Here is an 18,183-nt window from a genome sequence, read left to right on the forward strand (position 1 = left end):
CCAAGAAAATCAGTTCAGCCGTTTGAAAGTTATCAGGTCTTTTCGGTCTTTCCTAGTTACTGTAACCTTCACTTGTCGGGGGTGTTATAAATTTTTAATTTACACTTGTTTTAATTGTACTTTAAAATTCATGCCATCTCCACTTATTATTTCTCATAAACATTAAACGCCACCTTTAATTCGATTACAATGCAATTTGCAATTATTTCAAATTCGCAAGCGTTTGTTACATCGATCTCAACCAACCAACCCTCCCTTCTAAACCGCGTTCTAAATCGCTTGCACCAAACCAAACGCAGTCGCCGCCCGCGAAACATCGCGAACTGTCGTAGAGTAGAACATTTCAATCTCTATTTTACAACAAAAACATCAATAACACTCGTAAAACATACTTTATAACTTAAACTAACGATTAAAAAAGAAAAAGTTTCACATGTGTTTGAAAGTTACGTAAAAGCTCTTTGCTTCAGTTGTAAATTAAAAAGTTAATTGTCAAATTCGCGCGGGAAAGTCGAGATGTGTGAATTATTGTTACGGTCGGCGGAAAAGTTTAGTTGATAGATCCTAGATAATTTTAATAAACTAATATTTCAAAATTTAAAAAAAAAATGTATTCGGTAGCTAATGAAAAAGTGTGAGGCTTTTTTTTTATTTTCCTTTGGATTAGGCAAAGGTTACGAGCCGTACAGCCAGTTTTATCATGACTTTTTTTAAACTTTTGTTGTTTTGAGTGAACTATCGTGATGTTTTGGAAACGGGTGCTTTTGGTCGCAGCTTTTACCTCGTTTGTTGAAGTCGACAGCGAACATGTGATTAGAGACGATGTAAGTAACACATTTTTCTGTTATCATTTTCAAGAGAGCTTTTTATCAAAAAGCTATTGGGAATTTATAACAAAAATTCAACTTCATCATGTATTAAAACCTGTATTTTATGTAAGTATTCAATGAATTAAAATATTGGGTATTCGTCGGATAATGGTTTCAATTGAATCTTCTTATTAGCTTAATAGTCGTATGTTTTTTTTTTAATTTATTTATAAAGCAAAGGTCACATTATAATCATATCCGCTAATTTTTATCACGTAAGCTTTTTTGAAAGTTTGAAAAGTTTCATGGTTTTAAAAATAACGAGATGGTATAGGATTAGCGCTACTTTTACGCTTTTTAATAAAAATATAATTAAATATATACACCCTAAAGAGAATCGGAAAACAACCCTGCACGTCAGAAAAACTAGATTTTATTCTCTTTGACCAAAAAAAGAATGAGTACATGCCACTAATATTAAGTTACTGAACCGATTTTGACACTAGTACCGGGATAGCTTGCATCCCGAAGACGGATTTTAGGTTTTTATCCCAGAAAATCGGAGTTTCTTTGGGATTTTTAAACAACCTAAATCCATGCGAAGTTGTAGGCATCTTCTACCTATGTACCAACTAATGAATTAAATATTATACTTACTTAATTATTACTATTTCTATTTATATTATTTAATACTAGTAAAACTAATGTATCGTTACGTAAAAACGGGTCTCATAGTATTTATTCGAAACGAGTTAGAACATCCAAACCTGATATATTTTTTATCGGTTTGTTTGATTAAATAATAGTTTGTTTACATTTATTTAAGTGTCCTTTACCTTACTAAAGGTCAATGTGAACTTAGAAAGCCATTATTAATTAGAGTAATTCTACGTACCGTAAGACCTGTAGGAGGTTACTACAGCTACTTGTAATTATTACATTTTACAATATATTTTATTTTACCCCTTATCGAGCTTAAAAAAGGGATTATGGTCTACGGCCTTTGAGTATAAAAGGATTACCAAAATACCCAGACTGAATTAGCTAATTTATTATGATAATCTCAAAACCAAACCTTTTTAAGTTCCCAATACTTTTGTACCTTTTTCGTTATTTTATCAATACTTTAAATTTTATTCTTGCTGCTTTTTTTTTAAAAAGGTATCATATCTTGTAAAGGTACCATTTTATATTTTGAACCCATGTCACATAAATTCAATATCCCTACTTAATAATATTATGTAGGTACTTCTATAGTTTTATATTTCAACTAGCTGACGCTCACGACTTCGTCCGCGTGGATTTAGGTTTTTCGAAATCCCGTGGGAACTCTTTGGTTTTCCGAGATAAAATGCAGCCTATGTGCTAATCCAGGATATTATCTATCTCCATTCCGAATTTCAGCCAAATCCGTCCAGTAGTTTTTGCGTGAAGGAGTAACAAACATACACACACACACACACACACACACACATACAAACTTTCGCCTTTATAATATTAGTGTGATACAAAACTAAGACGAATATAAACTCATGAATTATTCATGATGTGAATTCATGCAAAAAAACACGGCAGTCCTATCTACCACTTAAGCATTCCAAAACAATAGTATAGTAATCATCATCTCGATCAACCCATTGCCGGCCTACTACTGAAAACTGGTAAAATAAGGAGTATTTTCTAGGTTTTTTTTTGTTGCTAAAACACCTGCATACCTGAGAGTTTTCCATAAAGTTGTCAAAGGTGTGTGAAGTCTGCCAATCTGCACTTGGCTAGCGTGCAGCCTACTAGACTATAGCCCATAGATATAATAACTCAAAGTTTACAAAACTCCCGCCACAAAAACCTCTATAAGAAAACTAGAAAAGAGTTGATAACTTTCAAATGGTTAAACCGATTTTCTTCGATTCTAGCTAAGAACACTCTCGATCAAGCAACCTTTCAAACAAAAAAAAAAACTAAATCAAAATCGGTTCATTCGTTTAGGAGCTACGATGCCACAGACAAATACACAGATACATACGTCAAACTTATAACACCCCTCTTTTGGGTCAAGGGTAAAAAAAAATACCCAAACCCTTTTTATTTTGAGAGGATATACCTACTCAGCGTGGGCCGGCGGCGATGGGTCAATTTATTTGACCATCATTATCTTCATATAAACTGACCCATCGTTTTTTTTTTTGTTTGAAAGATTGCTTGATCGAGAGTGTTCTTAGCTATAATCGAAGAAAATCGGTTTAACCATTTGAAAGTTATCAGCTCTTTTCTAGTTTTCTTATAGAGGTTTTTGTGGCGGGAGTTTTTTAAACTTTGAGTTATTATATACTAGCTGATACCCGCGACTTCGTTCGCGTGGATGTAGATTTTTAAAATTCCCGTGGGAACTCTTTGATTTTCCGGGATAAAAAGTAGCCTATGTGCTAATCCAGGGTATAATCTATCTCCATTTTAAATTTCAGCCCAATCCGTTCAGTAGTTTTAGCGTGAAGGAGTAACAAACATACACACACACACACACACACACACACATACAAACTTTCTCCTTTATAATATTAGTGTGATAATGATGCTGGAGTGCCTAAATCTAGCACATTCAGTAGAGTTAGATAATTTAGTGATTCCTTGGCAACGTAGAGTAAGAGCGTGGGTTCCTTCTATTCTAGTTTCCGTTGAGACTTGAGTTCATGGCTGGTTTTAACAATAAGGAATCCGCTGTTAGGTCATACTCAATTCATTCGGTAACAGTCCAGTCATATTCTACAAGGTTGAACCTTGAACACTGCAAAATGTCACCCTAATGTTTACGCCGCATCGTAAGTATCAGAAAGCTATTGTTTTTAAGGAATATTTTATTAATCATAATTTTAATGGAGTCCTGCGGTGCGATTGTTAAAACTTGACGATGAAAATAGTATTCAATGGTAATGATGGCTTAAACGAACGATTTCAGCTTGGCTAATTCGAATTGTGTATGTTGTTCATAAATCACTCAAGAAATTAAACACATTTTGTTTTATTGTTGTTGTTATTTTATTTCTGAATCAAGAATAATTTTATGATATTTTTCGTAATTTTTTTTCAAGAGTGAATAGGCAACTTCTAGGCAATCGCGCTCCATCTTAGGCTGCATCATCACTTGCTAATTCTGATTGCACCCAAGCGTTAGTCTGTAAATTAAAAAAAACATACTATAAACATTAGAAATACAGAATAATACTATAATATTAATTAGTTCCGATCCTCACAATACATAGTGCACTAAGTATAAAAGGAAGATTACAATCAAATCCAGTTCAGATTTTTCGCAAGACATTGTCGACATCCTAAGCACAGTGGGAAAATTATTCATATGACTATAATTTCCATGATTTCATTTTGAAAAACAGGACATTATAAAATTAGTATAGCTTTGGGCTGGATTCTATCTATTAAAACTATGCTCCTGAGAAAAGCGTATTTTACAAACGAAGATTATGTAAATGATAAAAGAGCGTGGATTTGACCTGCAGCTCGCTCCAGCAATGCGCGGAACTTCAATTACTTTTATTCATGGCATAATATTGTATATCAAATCTTTGAAAAGAGCAACCGCTGAGTTTCTTGCTGCTTCTTCTTGGTAAGAAAGGCATTCCGAACCAGTGGTAGATGCTTTTGACGATTCAAATGTAGGTACTTGTACAAGTCTAATTGAATAAAAAAAAATTGGTTGTCTGTAAAGTCGGTTTACTGACGATAGTTGAACGTGACAACAAAGGCCGATTGTGCTTCTTTGTCGCTCGTTCCGCGCTCTCGCTTGCACTTCAAGCCTTACATGGAACGCCTCAGAGCAAGGTAACGCCGCATGAGTCATGTTTTTTCGTGCGTGCAGCCGGCTCTATAGAATTATAAGACGTTGTCACGTCAAAAATCTTTGAATTTGGAATCATATGATTAGTTGGAGTAGGTGCGCCTGACTAGTTAGTTTTAAGCTAGTTTATATTTTTAAAGGTTATCAGTCACTCACGATGGTTCAAATAGTAAAACAGGACAGTAAAAAAGTCTCAATTGAAAAGGATTATTATCCAAATCTAAAACTAATTTATATTTCAGAAGAATCAAAGAGTTCCTATGCGATTTTTAAAAATCTAAATACACGCGGACGAAGTCGCTCGCATCATCTAGATCACAATATAGATGCAGGCAACATTATCCATGTAACATTTTACTGCACTATCTTTTATGCGACTAGGCCTTTTAGGAAAGCACTGCCGATTGCTTTCACGCATCAATATTGGGTATAATGCGTAAAAAATGATATCTCATGCCCCATTTTTAACCCCAGACCCAAAAAGACCCCTCTTTTTGTTATAAGTTTGACGTGTGTATCTGTGTATATCTGTCTGTGGCATTATAGCTCCTAAACTAATGAACCGATTGTAATTTAGTTTTTTTTGTTTGAAAGTTGGCTTGATCGAGAGTTTTCTTAGCTATAATCCAAGAAATTCAGCCGTTTGAAAGTCATCAGCTCTTTTCTAGTTACTGTAACCTTCACTTGTCGGGGTGTTATAAATTTTTAATTTACACTTGCAACGGTATGTGTCAAATATCATGTCAAAAGCACGGTCTTTATTTCAAAGGTGGATCATTCTTTTGACATGACAGTTGACCCAAGTGTGAGAACTCATTTTGGACGGACTGTATGTAAGTATATTAAATAGCCTCGACTCATTAAATGAGTTTTTCCAAATCAAGTCCTAGAAGTGAGGGAAGTGTCGTAATCCTACATTATTGCAATGCTTTACTTTGTGAAATATGGAATTTCGATTTGAAGATAGGGAAATTGTTTTAAGTTAATTTTAATTTTTATATGAATGTTTTAATGCTCTAATAACCAAAATGTCGCAACTAGTAGTTGTAGGTACTTGATACGAAGGTAAATACATGTAATTCTTGATTATAAAAACAACGAAGTACGAAGACCCAGAGAAAAATGATGGACTTTCATACAAACTTTCATCCCCTATTTAACCCCTTTAGGGGCTGAATTTCCAAAAATCCGTTCTTAGTGGCTGCATACGTTATAAAAGGAACCTACTGTCAAAATTTCATGTTTCTAACTCCAGCTTGATATATCAGTCAGACAGAATTTGGTATAAATATAGATCGAAAGGGGTCACAACCCGCAGCAATGAGGAATTTATGACGCAGCGAGAGAGATCAAAACCATTATTATTTTAATTAGCAATTTTTTTCTCACGGAGTTGCCACAAAGATGGAACCTCTCAATTTAAAATTAACGATTAAGTTGTATTAAGTCGTAATTGTAAAGTATGTATACAATTATACAGTTAGTTCGCATAAAATGGCAATAAAACAACTCGAGTGTTGCAGGTCTAAGATTTTTACTCAAGGCAGAAGTCAGAATCAAGTGTGTTAGTAGAAACCATCGTGAAATACTAGAATTATTTGTATACTGACAATTTGTAAGTCCTGTCTGTACATAATAATACATTAGACTTCATCTGTGTGGATAAGGGTTTTTTACAAATCCGAGAGTTCCCCTCTTGGATTTTCCGGGACACAAAGAAGCCTATGTCCAGGCAATGCCCCTACCTACGACGTGACATTGACCCTGAGTGGCCTATTTACGTAACGTTCGTTGACCTCTAGCGTCAGTCAGATGTTTTATTTTCAGTATATTGTGAACTTTTGAAAAATACGGGATTTAAAAAAAAAATGCGTTTTTTTTTTGTGGTACCTTATCAGTCAGTAATCATCAGTACTACCGCCTGTCTTCATTTTTCTGATTACACCATGTATTGTGTGGCAATGTCATGAGTGGCACTATTTACAAAATAAACGCTTTTCATTCTTTAAATTAAAGAACAAAGTCGTAAGTAAGTTATTTATTTATTATCTTCCACATTATATCTTAGCAAAGTTACGCATCTACTAAGATCTATAGGCCTTGTGTTTTATTAATTGAACAGAATGTAAACATATTGTGTCAAGGAGCTTATAATATCATACTGGTTCTTCGACCTTAATATAATAAATAGAACAAATTACCTTTATGGCATAGAGGTCAGAGAAAACAATGATTTAATTATTTATTATGCATTCTTACAGCATAATAGATTATGCAATATGCAGATTGGAATATAGATCGCTACCGGTCACTTAGATCGGTAAAATCAACATAAGAATCCATGCTACATCCATACTAATGCGAAGTGTTACTTTTTCATGTAACATCCATTTAACCAATTTTGACGAAATTTCGTATAGAGATAATTTGAATTCCAAAGATGCTAAATTACCCGAAAAATCAAAAAATTGCCACGGAGTTTAAAAAAATCTAAATTCACTTAGGTATACGAATTTGTGGGCATCATCTATTTTTTATTTTATTTATTTTTTACTAGAGGATGCCCGCGATTTCGTCCGCGTGGGTTTAGTTTTTTAAAGATCCCGTGGGAACTGATAAAAAGTTGCCTATGTCAATTACCGGGACGCAAGCTACCTCGGTATCTTTCATACAAATCGGTTAAGCGGATGGGTTTTTGGGAGTCCCGTGGGAACTCTTTGATTTTCCGGGATAAAAAGTAGCCTATGTCCTTCCCCGGGATGTATCCCAAGTCTGTACCAAATTTCATTAAAATTGGTTCAGCGGTTGGGCCGTGAAAACGTAGCAGACAGACAGACAGACAGACAGACAGACAGACAGACAGACAGACAGACAGACAGACAGACAGACAGACAGACAGACAGACAGACAGACAAACAGACAGACAGACACACTTTCGCATTTATAATATTAGTATGGATTTGATTTTATTATATTATACTACAATGCAACAGTTTATCGTAGGCTTCTTCTCACCAGGGCGCGTTAAGAACCTTTGTAGCATCAAGGCCTGGTTTCAGTCCTAATTTCGGCCGTGATCATCACGATTTTGTAGAGCTATTTTGAATTATGATGAGTGAATCATCAAAACCGATCTAAATTCTTACATTATCAACTATAGTTCCTGGTTTATATATTACCAGTTATTTATAGCATAGACAATTATTATAATTATTTACTTTGTTCATTATATGAATTTATATTACCACAATTTTTTCGCGAACCTTGACATTTTTTGTGTATTGTTATCATCCATTTTCTTGAATTTACAGCAAATAATGGGTATTTAACTGTACTTGAAAACTAGTAGGTACTTATGTAAGTATGAATGATTTCTTGGTTGGTAATTAAAGCATAAAATAAAATTTATAAATGTCTTTTCTACTGTAGATTTTTTAAGGGTTCCGTCGTCCGATCTCAAAAGAAACAAGTGTAAATTAAAAATTTATAACACCCCCGACAAGAGAAGGTTACAGTAACTAGAAAAGTGCTGATAACTTTCAAACGGCAGAACCGATTTTCTTGGATATAGCTAAGAACACTCTCGATCAAGCCACCTTGCAAACGAAAAAACTAAATTAAAATCGGTTCATTAGTTTAGGAGCTACGATGCCACAGACAGATACACAGATACGCACGTCAAACTTATAACACCCCTCTTTTTGGGTTGGGGGTTAAAAAAGAAAAAAGGATCACTTTGTTGTCAGTCTGTCTGTCCGTCTGTCGTGTCTGTCAAGAAAACTTATAGGGTACTTTCTATTGACCTAGAATCATGAAATTTGGCAGGTAGGTAGGTCTTATAACAGTAAGGGGGAAAATACGAAAACCATGAAATTTTGTTTACAGCACAAAAAAAATGTGTTCATGAACAAATAATTAGTATTTAGCAATTTTCAAAGGAAATTTACTATACTAAGATGAGGTATCATGCGAAAGGACTTAACCTTATACATTCTAAAACAGATTTTTATTTATTTCTATACATAATAGTTTTTGATCTATCGTGCAAAATGTCGAAAAAAATACCCGAGCACGGAACCCTCGGTGCGCGAGTCTGACTCGCACTAAGCCGGTTTTTTTATTACGTCGTGGTACAAAGACAACGTGATACAACATCAAGCAGTGTAACTAAGATAGGGTCGTGACTTCTTTATGGCCACTTTAAATGCAAAAATCGTCCAGTCGTGGAAAACATTTTTTTAGATTTCATTTAGATTTCTGCCATAATATACCTACTACTTACTTGATTTCATAATACTGTTACGTTAGTTTAAAAGTTATTTATAGTCACTGTATTTTAAGAACATTTCTTCTTCCACTTAGATATAAATCTAAGTTTTTATACAGGGTGTAACGCTAACAAAAAATTAGCATTATAATTATACTACCTTTACACAATCCAATTCCAATAACCATTTGCCTTATCTTAAGTAGTTTAGGTGATTTTTCATTCAAACCCGCATTGTATAGCGTGCAAAGCTCGGGTCAATGCCCCACCTACGACGTGACATTAACTTCGAGTGACCTATTTACGGAACGTTCGTTGACCTCTAGCGTTAGTCAGATATTTTATTTGCAATATATTGTGAATTTTAAAAATACAGGATTACTAACCTATGCGGTATGCCCGCGACTTTGTCCGCGTGGACTACACAAAACGCTTGCATTTGTTAGTACATACTGCATACCGTCAGTCGTCACTGCACGCCGACTGCACAGATAGTCAATCACCAGTTTCGATGCAGTTAGATCAACTGCAATACAACTGCAGGCTTACTGCAGTGAAGTCACTAACCCAGTTAGTGCAAAAAGGTATTCGAAGCTGAGGTCACAGTTTGCTACTTCCAATAATTCAAAACTAGTAGTTTAACCTTTAACAAGTTATCTTAGAAGTTGTAAGCGTGTGCACTATTGTGGTAGGTTAGATTAGTTTAGCGTTAGATCAGCGTCACTACAGCGTGGGTCTCCTATCAGAATGAGAAGAGCTTAGGCCATAATCCATCACACTGGCCAAGTACGGATTGGCAGACTTCACATACCTTTAAGAGGGCTCTCTCCGTCACTCGTTTCATACAAACGTAGTTCCAATTTCATTTGAATATTAAGCAACCAAAATCCATGAAATTTTGCAGACATATTTTAGAAACTAATGTTACAGGGGCTCAAAGATTTGTATGTGAATTTTTAAGACTACGTAACTTTGAAACTGACTATTTTAAAAGAAATCTGGAAATCACAGGCAAAGATATTAGTTCCCGGAACGTTACTACAAAATTCCATTGAGTATAATTGGTTAGTATTTCAATGAGAGACGAACTACGTTTGTATGGAGCGAGTGACGGAGAGACCCCTCTTGTTAATTTATTATTGGCGTCATGAAATGAAAACAAAGCTGGCGCGTGGCTTGCACAATCAAGTCATGCGCGGCTCAGGGTTTAGGCGTGCTGTCTGCATTCTGAGAGTCCCTTTCGCATTCTTCAGCTTACTTACGAGTCTAACTAACACATTGATATCTTAAACAAAGATCCTTTATCTTTCTTTTTATTCGTTTTAACCAAGTTTTAACTGTTTACAATTTACAGCGTGATGGAAAAATCATAAGAAATGACAAAAGTCCGTCGTCTGCGGGCTGAGGAGGAAGAGGCTGCGATCCACGCTCTGGGGCCTACCTGGTCCAAAGGTTGTCCATCGCCATTCAGCGGGGCAATACTGCCAGCTTGATGGGCACTTTTGGTCCAGGGGCAACCAGGGGTGGTCTTTTTGACGACGATAACTAATAGTAATTTTAATTTATAATTATTAATTTATATCAAAGATCTAAGCGTATACAGAGATAGACGGCGAGAAATGACAAATAAGTTAAATAGTAATTAGACACCATAGATTATTTCGTTGTTTTCGCTACTTGACAAATTAGAGTGCCTTCAAAGCCGTAAAAGTGCCGCGCGAAGGCAGCGTGGCTGCAGCGGTGCGACCACGCTGTTTTGTGAATCCAAATAATTTCGATCGATGAAATGACGCGCGGCCGCAGCGCGGTGTAGCGCTACAGACGCGTGTATTATTTATAATATGGATTTAAAAAGCAGCGCGGCTGCAGCGTCGCAGTAACGGTGCCTCCGCGTGGCACTTTGCTTCAAACGATCCTTCGAGGGAATTCACATTTTTCACGGGTTCATTTCCGCGATCAGCTGTTTGCAGGGTTACAATATTAAGTTACTTATATTTTCGTAAGTTCGATAATCTGTTCAATAGACGACGTGACTTTTGCAATTTCTGAAATGAACACTTGACATGCTGGTTAAAAGCTCACGGCATTTGCTCACGGTTGGAATTATAATATTAAAATCTTTACATAACGTTTCCTATACCTAAACTATTATACTTGTAAATTTTAACAACATCCAGTTCTAATATTACGAAACCTTGGCATTTCATTTTTAGGTCATTTTCCACAATTTCAGCATATTTTTATTATTATCGCGAAAATCTTGTAACGACTTGTTTAACTGGTTTAAGTATATTTTTTTTACATCACTGATAACTTTTAATGTCACATTTTATTACATACTTACCTAATACGCATACTTTTGTCTATAATTAACCAAAACACATTGAAAACAAACTCTACCTAGTTATTGTTACACAAAGGTAAAAATCCTAATAAGGAAGTAATAAAAAATTATAGTAGTAAGTAAGTTATAATAGTAAGTGAGTAAAAGCAAGAAGTAATAATAAAAAAAAGTTTTCTTTCTTTCTTTCTTTCTAATAATAAATCACCGGAGGACGTACGTCGTACACCATTTATTAGTGGAATATGTTCGTAACGAGGCGGAGGGATGGGAGATATTCACTCGATTTCCCATGCTTCGCCAGATTGTCGGCTGTAACGGCGCCCTATCCCAACCTCTGTCGGATGAGGCTAGGGCTCTGTTACAGTTATACAAAAAGGCCTTACGGAAAGGAAGAAACTCCTCAAAAAAAGAATATAAAAAAAAGTAATAATAAATCCTTAAAATATTCATAACTTTAGTAATTTAATTCTTTCAAATATTCATATTTTTTCAAATATTATAATATTATTATGGATTTTTATACGATTATATTTTAAAGCTATAACTAGTAACTAGGTCTTACTTTTCTAATCCAGCCAAAAGGAAGGGTTATAATTTTTTTGAATTGAAAATATTATAAGTACACAAGAAATAACGAAGAGGTAGTAGTCACCTACTTAGTTAATTTTCACTGTTTTTATGTGCATTATTCATCTGCAAAACTGATTCGTTTTATAATCCCATGTTATAAATAAAATATAAGTAGAGTTAATCAAGTATAAAGACTATTTGATTTCACACTTTTTTTGTTTTAAGTATATAGAAAGATTTTATTGTGAACTAGACAATGCCTGTGATTTCAGTCGCGTGGATTTAAGTTTTTTTAAACCCCGTGGGAACTCTTTGATTTTCCGGAACAAAAGGTAGTGCCTATAAGTTACCAGGATGCAAGCAATACCAAATAGGTAGATGATGCCCTAGACTTCATCCACATGGATTTAGGCTTTTTTAAAGCCGAAACTCTTTGATTTGCCTGGACAAAAATAGCTTCCGTCCGTCCCCGGGATGTAAGCTATAATATTATCCTGTCTTTTCGTCAAAATCGGTTATTAAATAGATGGACCATGTAAAACTAGCAAACAGACAGACACACTTTCTTAAATTTTTATATATTCTAACTAGCTAATGCCCGCGATTTAGTCCACGTGGATTTAAGTTTTTTAAAATCCTGTGAGAACTCTGTAATTTCTCGGGATGAAAAGTAGCCTATGCCTTCCCTGGGATGCAAGCTATCTTTGTACCATATTTCATCGCAATCGGTTAAGCGGATAGGTCGTGAAAAGCTAGCAGACAGACAGACAGACAGACACACTTTCGCATTTATAACATTAGTAAGTATAGTCTGGATATTAGCATGGATTAGTATGGATAAAATATAATGAGTAACAACGCATTAATAAAGAAGACCGCATGAGAGGCTAAAATTAGAAATTTGCGGCGACCACTTTCCACGATACGCAACGATTGTTTCGAGATGAGATGTCGAGATAATTTACATTTGCTTCCTCGTACAATGCACAGCTAGAAAGCTGTATCGAAAATGATATTGGAATTCATTTAACTATGCTACAATTACAACTAATTATGTATAGGTACGGTCTACTAATGTCTGCCACTTCTGGACTATTGTCAGCCCTTTTCATTTTGAGAGCAGACCCGGGCTCATTAGTGGGTCGGTAATAAGTTTATTTTACTTATTAAGGGTAATAAAGAATTACATATTATTAACTTAAATCTATCAAACAAAATTGTCAGTAAAGATGTTTTTGAGATATCCCCCGTCACATGGTCTAAAACTAACAACTTTGGCAGCCCCCCATTTCCTTATTTTTTTTAGAAAATAAATAAAATATATATTCATACTCTACTCAATGAGCCCTAAACATTGATACCCCACATGCTAGGGTAAAAATTTTTATTTTTTCGGCTCCTTTTCCATGTATTCAGAGGGGCTTCCCCCCTGAAAAATATTTTAACTGAATTTTGATGATGATACCCACTAATAAGAAGAACGGTGATTACTTAGTGTTTAAGACTATAGTTAAGAGGCCAGGATTCGATCCAGGGCACGCACCTCTGAACCTCTGACTTTACTGAGTTATTACCTATGTGAGTTTTAAAAGAATACCTACCTACTTTAATATTATATAACGCGCATAAAGCCAAAGAGCAAATATACAAAATGGCGGTCGTAGGATTAAATATTTAATATTAATGAAAGCGTTTCAAAATACATACTATCCATATAAAAAACCTTACATAAATGTGTATTGTAAATTGTTAACACGTGATATTATAATTTCTTCATTTAAATAAAATCTCATGAATATTCCAATAATAAATTTAAATGATTATTCGAATCGTGTTAAACGATGGTAATAATATTATTTTTATATTTATATCACCAAAATAAATTATTATATTATGACATAATATTAAATTAATAACGATTTAAGCTAGGCTGTCCAAACGACCCTGTAGATATAATTTATTTCTTTGAAAACCAAACTCTTACCTACTGTAAATCTTTTTATCGATACAAAAATAGTTCGATTAGCATAAAAACCTTTATTTTCTATTCCAAATAACAAAATGTCTTCCAAAAACACTTACTGTGAATGATTCGACACGCTTTTAAGTAAGTGAAATTATTTTGTTAGCTACTGCTTTGACCGTTATTTAGCGCAATGTATTTTTAGAAGAGTTAATGATGTTTTTATACAAAGTCGATTGATTGAACCATGGCGTTGAACCGATGTTAAATGGGCGATTCGTTTCGCAAACTACTGTTTTCTACTTGTCTTGGTTGCATTAGGGAATCGCCCCGGTCCTTTGTTCACAGTATGGTTCTTGGTTTGGTTGGCGTGCCTCTAACGGTGTTTGAGGGCACGTAGTGTCCCAGTGGTGGGTCTGCTGCGGCGGACATCCGCTGGCGGAGTAACGAGGCGTTGTCGGTCGCTTGTGCTTGTGGTGGGATGGAACTTCGTAAGGTTTTTACAGCTGGGAGTCCGATCTGTGCTCCCCCGTGGCCGGTGGTATCCATGACGGATTTTCGTCACGAAAAAAAAGGAAAACGCCCACGGCGATTTTTTCTACCTTTGCAAAGGATGCCAACGGACTCTATTACTAAGCCTCCGTTATCCGTCCTTCAGTCTGTCAGCGGGATGTACCTCGTGAACTGTAATAAATAGAGTTGAAATTTTCACACAATGTGTATTTCCGCTGTAACAACAAATAATTAAGTTTTCAAAATGGTCGCCATAAAAATTTAAAATAAATAAAAAGTGCTATTTTTTGTACGATGGTACTAAGGAACCCTTCGTATGCGGGTCCAACTTTTTGCTATTAGTAAGAAACAAGCAGATAAAATTCAATTATTGTTTAGAATTGCTAAATAAAAATTTTGCATTTACCAATTTTAATTTTGAGTAAGCAGATATTAACTTTGTAAGAAATTCGAATCTTAAAGTAGTTAAAATTTTAAATTTGGAATTACATAATTACTTAAGTAGTCTATTTTGCAATAACTATACTTAACACTAACTACAAAGGACACTATTTAACTACATATTATGTTTGAGAACAAAACACGGTTTTATCAATACAATCTCAGAAACTGGTCCAACCGCCACAGTAATGTCTCTCTGTACGTCAAATTGTGTAACACTGAAAGTTATCTGCGATGTGACTCCACACGGTTCTCATAGGCCTATCTCTGCAAGATAATACTGTGAAAGGAAGATACACAATGCGGGTTAACAGCTAACCTCTTCTTTATCAGTTCGTTAGAATTTCCAAATAAGGTGACCCATATCTCTACTAGTATACAAGTGTAAATTAAAAATTTATAACACCCCCGACGATCCAAAGTATCTGAGTTTTCCAAAACATCATTTTCAAATAAATAATTATGTATTTAGGCAACGTCCATCTTGACAGCTTGACATTTGTCTATTGACATAATATTATGAACCTAACGGTTATCTAACCTTGTTTTCTACAAGAAAACTAGAAAAGAGCTGATAACTCTTAAACGGCTGAACCAATTTTTTTAGATTATAGCTAAGAATACTCTCGATCAAGCCACCTTTCAAACAAAAAAAAGTAAATTAAAATCGGTTCATTCGTTTAGGCGCTACGATGCCACAGACAGATACACAAATACACAGACACACAGATACACAGATACACACGTCAAACTTATAACACCCCTCTTTTTGGGTCGGGGGTTAAAAACAAAGTCGCTTCCTGTCGTCTCTATATGCTTAGATCAAAAGTCTAAATTATTTATTCAAAGTAGGTACAATTGTACTCCTTTTGATGGTCGATATTGTTAAATTTGCACGATATTATGGTGATAATTAATTACGTAACTTAAAACTAAAGCTATGAGGGTTCCAATCGCGCCCAAGTCTGAGGAGAGAGAGATCTATTTAGATTTATTAGATTTTAATAAGGTTTTCATTAATAGGTAGAGTCATTAAAGGGGAAGGTTTATACGTATAAGTATTATCTATACTTACTAATAAATAAAATTGGAGTGTCTGTCTGTAATTTCGAAATAACTACTGCATATTAAGGTCATATGGTTATTTGAACGATACTATAACTGAATCACACGTTTTTAAAATTTTTGTCTGTCTGTCTGTCTGTCTGTTTGAAAAGGCTAATCTTGGGAACGGCTGAACCGATTTTGACGGGATTTTCACAGACAAGTAGAGAATTGACCAGGGAGTAACATAGGCTACATTTTTAACCGACTTTCAAAAAGGGAGTTGTGTTTTTCTACCTATGTACACCGAAATCTCCGAAATTTCTGAACCGATTTGCGTCATTTTTTTTTAATCGATAGAGGAACTTTGCGACATTGTTTCATAAAAAATTTGGAGTCCAACTCCTCAATCCTGATGCTGCAGGGGATCTGACCAATCCACGCGGGCGAAGCTGCGGGCATCAGCTAGTTCTCAATAAATAACATAGTGATTTATTAATTATGTCTTTACCTTAACCATCCGGTGTCGCCCCACCTTCCCCTACCTATACTTACCTATACCTACCTATTACCTACATAATGTGCATTATTTGCGAACAATGACGTGCGGTTGCTTACATTCCCATTAGCTCATTCGATGAACAGGGTATCGAAGTTGTAGGTACTACACGGAATACATAATTACCTAATTCTCTTGCAGACGCAATCAAACATATTTAATCGCACGAAACAACGTTCTCATTCAACGTTTCTGATAAAAACCGCTAAAGGTGTCTTAGTAATAGTGTCTCATGTCACCTTGGGTGTGTCCCTAGTGCCTGAAGTGTACCTAGGGTGCCACTCTTCAGGCATTTCGGGTACAAAACCCTAAAATCACAATTTATTTGTTTCATGAGGAACAACTATTATTTCTTAACCTACCGGCTATGCTTATGCACCAATTCGGAATGCAGATTCTACTATACAAAAATATTAGTTTATCGGATATTCGGAGCGATTACATTTATATTATTACAGTTAATACATGACCATGACATGTAGATACCGTTTTCCCGTTCTTTGCGGTATGTGATGAACACAGAGCGTGTGAACACCGAATTATTCGCCGACTTGACAAACAGAACATAACGCTAATGTCAAGAGTGGAAAAATTAGATAATTTTACAAGTTAATGCTTTAAATAATGAAAATTATTCAGATTTAGCTTCTTAAACAGGTAGATTGAACGTATTAATATTAAACAAATTGTACTTAGTAACAAACAAATTTTCTTTCTTTCTTTCTAATATTTGGCGGCAATAGACCGTGGCGTGGCGTGGCGTGGCGTGTACAAGAGACCTAGTATGTTCAGCAGTAGGTCTCTATCGGATGATGATAATGCTGAATTTGGATTCAGACAACATGTAACCCGAGCAAACTTCCAGATTTCGGATAACATTCAAAGACACCGTGAGACAAATAGGTCACTTTAGCAATCAGTCGAAAGTCGTGTTTTTGAAGCCTACTTAAATAATTTTGGAGTAATTATGTTGTTGACAAAACTATACGCCTGTGAGCAGACTCGCTTTGTTGAACAACGAAATTGTTTTGAACTTTCAGTTTGGTAATTTTTAACATAATATTTTTGGATACAAGCATCGATGGATACAAGTAATTTGAGCGAGCGAGAGAAAAATGTCGTGCTGGTAGGTATAAGTGAAATATGCGACAAGAATTACGCCACCCGACGTAAGCATGATGACTGTGAAACATTTAAGGTAATTACCTCCCTATTTGAGCATTGCCCCAAACCGATCAAAACAATGCGGCTTGGAAAGTATAACCTGGGCAAAAATCGACCATTAAAAGTATGCTTTGAATCAACCGATGTACCTAAACAATTACTACGAAACAAATCTAAATTGACTAACAACATTCGATTATATGCTGATCAAACTCCATCTCAGAAGATATTTCTCCAACAACTCTCAGACGAGTTACAAAAACGCAAAAACAATGGAGAAACAGACCTTGTTATTAAATATATACAGGGAGTACCTAAAATTATAAAGTCAAAAAACGATTAAAACATACTGTTCATATTTCATTGGCTACATGTCCTATATCCACAGATAGCCATTATGTCACGCATCACTTAGTTCAGAAATATCAAGACCTACCTGCGAGCTCAAAGTCTTTAAAAATATTCTACGCCAATTTACGAAGTATCAGAAAGCCAGGTAAATTCGAAGAAATCCAATGTATACTTAAAGCAGTACCGAAGACACTTCATATCCTAATCTTTACCGAGACTTGGCTTACATCCGAACAAGACGCCCGTCTATACCAGCTACCAAATTACACACATATATATAACTATAGAAAAAGCAGTAAGGGTGGTGG

General features: G+C 35.2%; 1 protein-coding gene across 1 annotated transcript in view; it reads left to right on the forward strand.

Moving 5' to 3' along the window:
- Window positions 1–321: 321 nt before the first annotated feature.
- Window positions 322–18,183, forward strand: part of LOC123875427 (A disintegrin and metalloproteinase with thrombospondin motifs adt-1-like) — a 76,791-nt gene continuing 58,929 nt past the window's right edge. Inside the window, exon 1 of the mRNA XM_045921241.1 lies at window positions 322–824. Within this exon, the coding sequence (XP_045777197.1) occupies window positions 744–824 (81 nt within the window). The 5' untranslated portion in view covers window positions 322–743. The remainder of the gene's footprint in view (window positions 825–18,183) is intronic.

The sequence above is a fragment of the Maniola jurtina genome, chromosome 20 (assembly GCF_905333055.1).
Source record: "Maniola jurtina chromosome 20, ilManJurt1.1, whole genome shotgun sequence".
Classification (NCBI taxonomy): domain Eukaryota; kingdom Metazoa; phylum Arthropoda; class Insecta; order Lepidoptera; family Nymphalidae; genus Maniola; species Maniola jurtina.